Here is a 397-nt window from a genome sequence, read left to right on the forward strand (position 1 = left end):
ACAGAGCGCGCCGCCCAGGCTCCTGGCCGGCTGTCCCCGTCCGAGATGCCCACCAACGGCCTCCACCAGGTGCTGAAGATCCAGTTTGGCCTCGTCAACGACACCGACCGCTACCTGACGGCCGAGAGCTTCGGCTTCAAGGTCAACGCCTCGGCGCCCAGCCTCAAGCGGAAGCAGATCTGGGTGCCTGTACCCACGGCCCAGGGGCCTCTCTCTGCACGAGGCCTGGCGGGGTCCCTGGTCTGCTCCCCAGTCTGCATGTGCCAGGCTTGATGGCTGCCAAGAGCTGGGAGATGGAGGGAGGACTCCTGACCCTGGCCCACTCCTGACGGTGCCCCCCCCCCGTGCCACCTGCCTGCCCCCCTGGGCTCACACATGCTCAGCCCAAGTCCACGTC

General features: G+C 68.0%; 1 protein-coding gene across 1 annotated transcript in view; it reads left to right on the plus strand.

Moving 5' to 3' along the window:
* Positions 1-6: 6 nt before the first annotated feature.
* Positions 7-397, plus strand: part of FSCN2 (fascin actin-bundling protein 2, retinal) — a gene marked incomplete at its 3' end in the record, with an annotated part of 6,322 nt that continues 5,931 nt past the window's right edge. Inside the window, exon 1 of the mRNA XM_005883659.2 lies at positions 7-189. Within this exon, the coding sequence (XP_005883721.2) occupies positions 46-189 (144 nt within the window). The remainder of the gene's footprint in view (positions 190-397) is intronic.

Source organism: Myotis brandtii, unplaced genomic scaffold (genome assembly GCF_000412655.1).
Source record: "Myotis brandtii unplaced genomic scaffold, ASM41265v1 scaffold797, whole genome shotgun sequence".
NCBI lineage: Eukaryota > Metazoa > Chordata > Mammalia > Chiroptera > Vespertilionidae > Myotis > Myotis brandtii.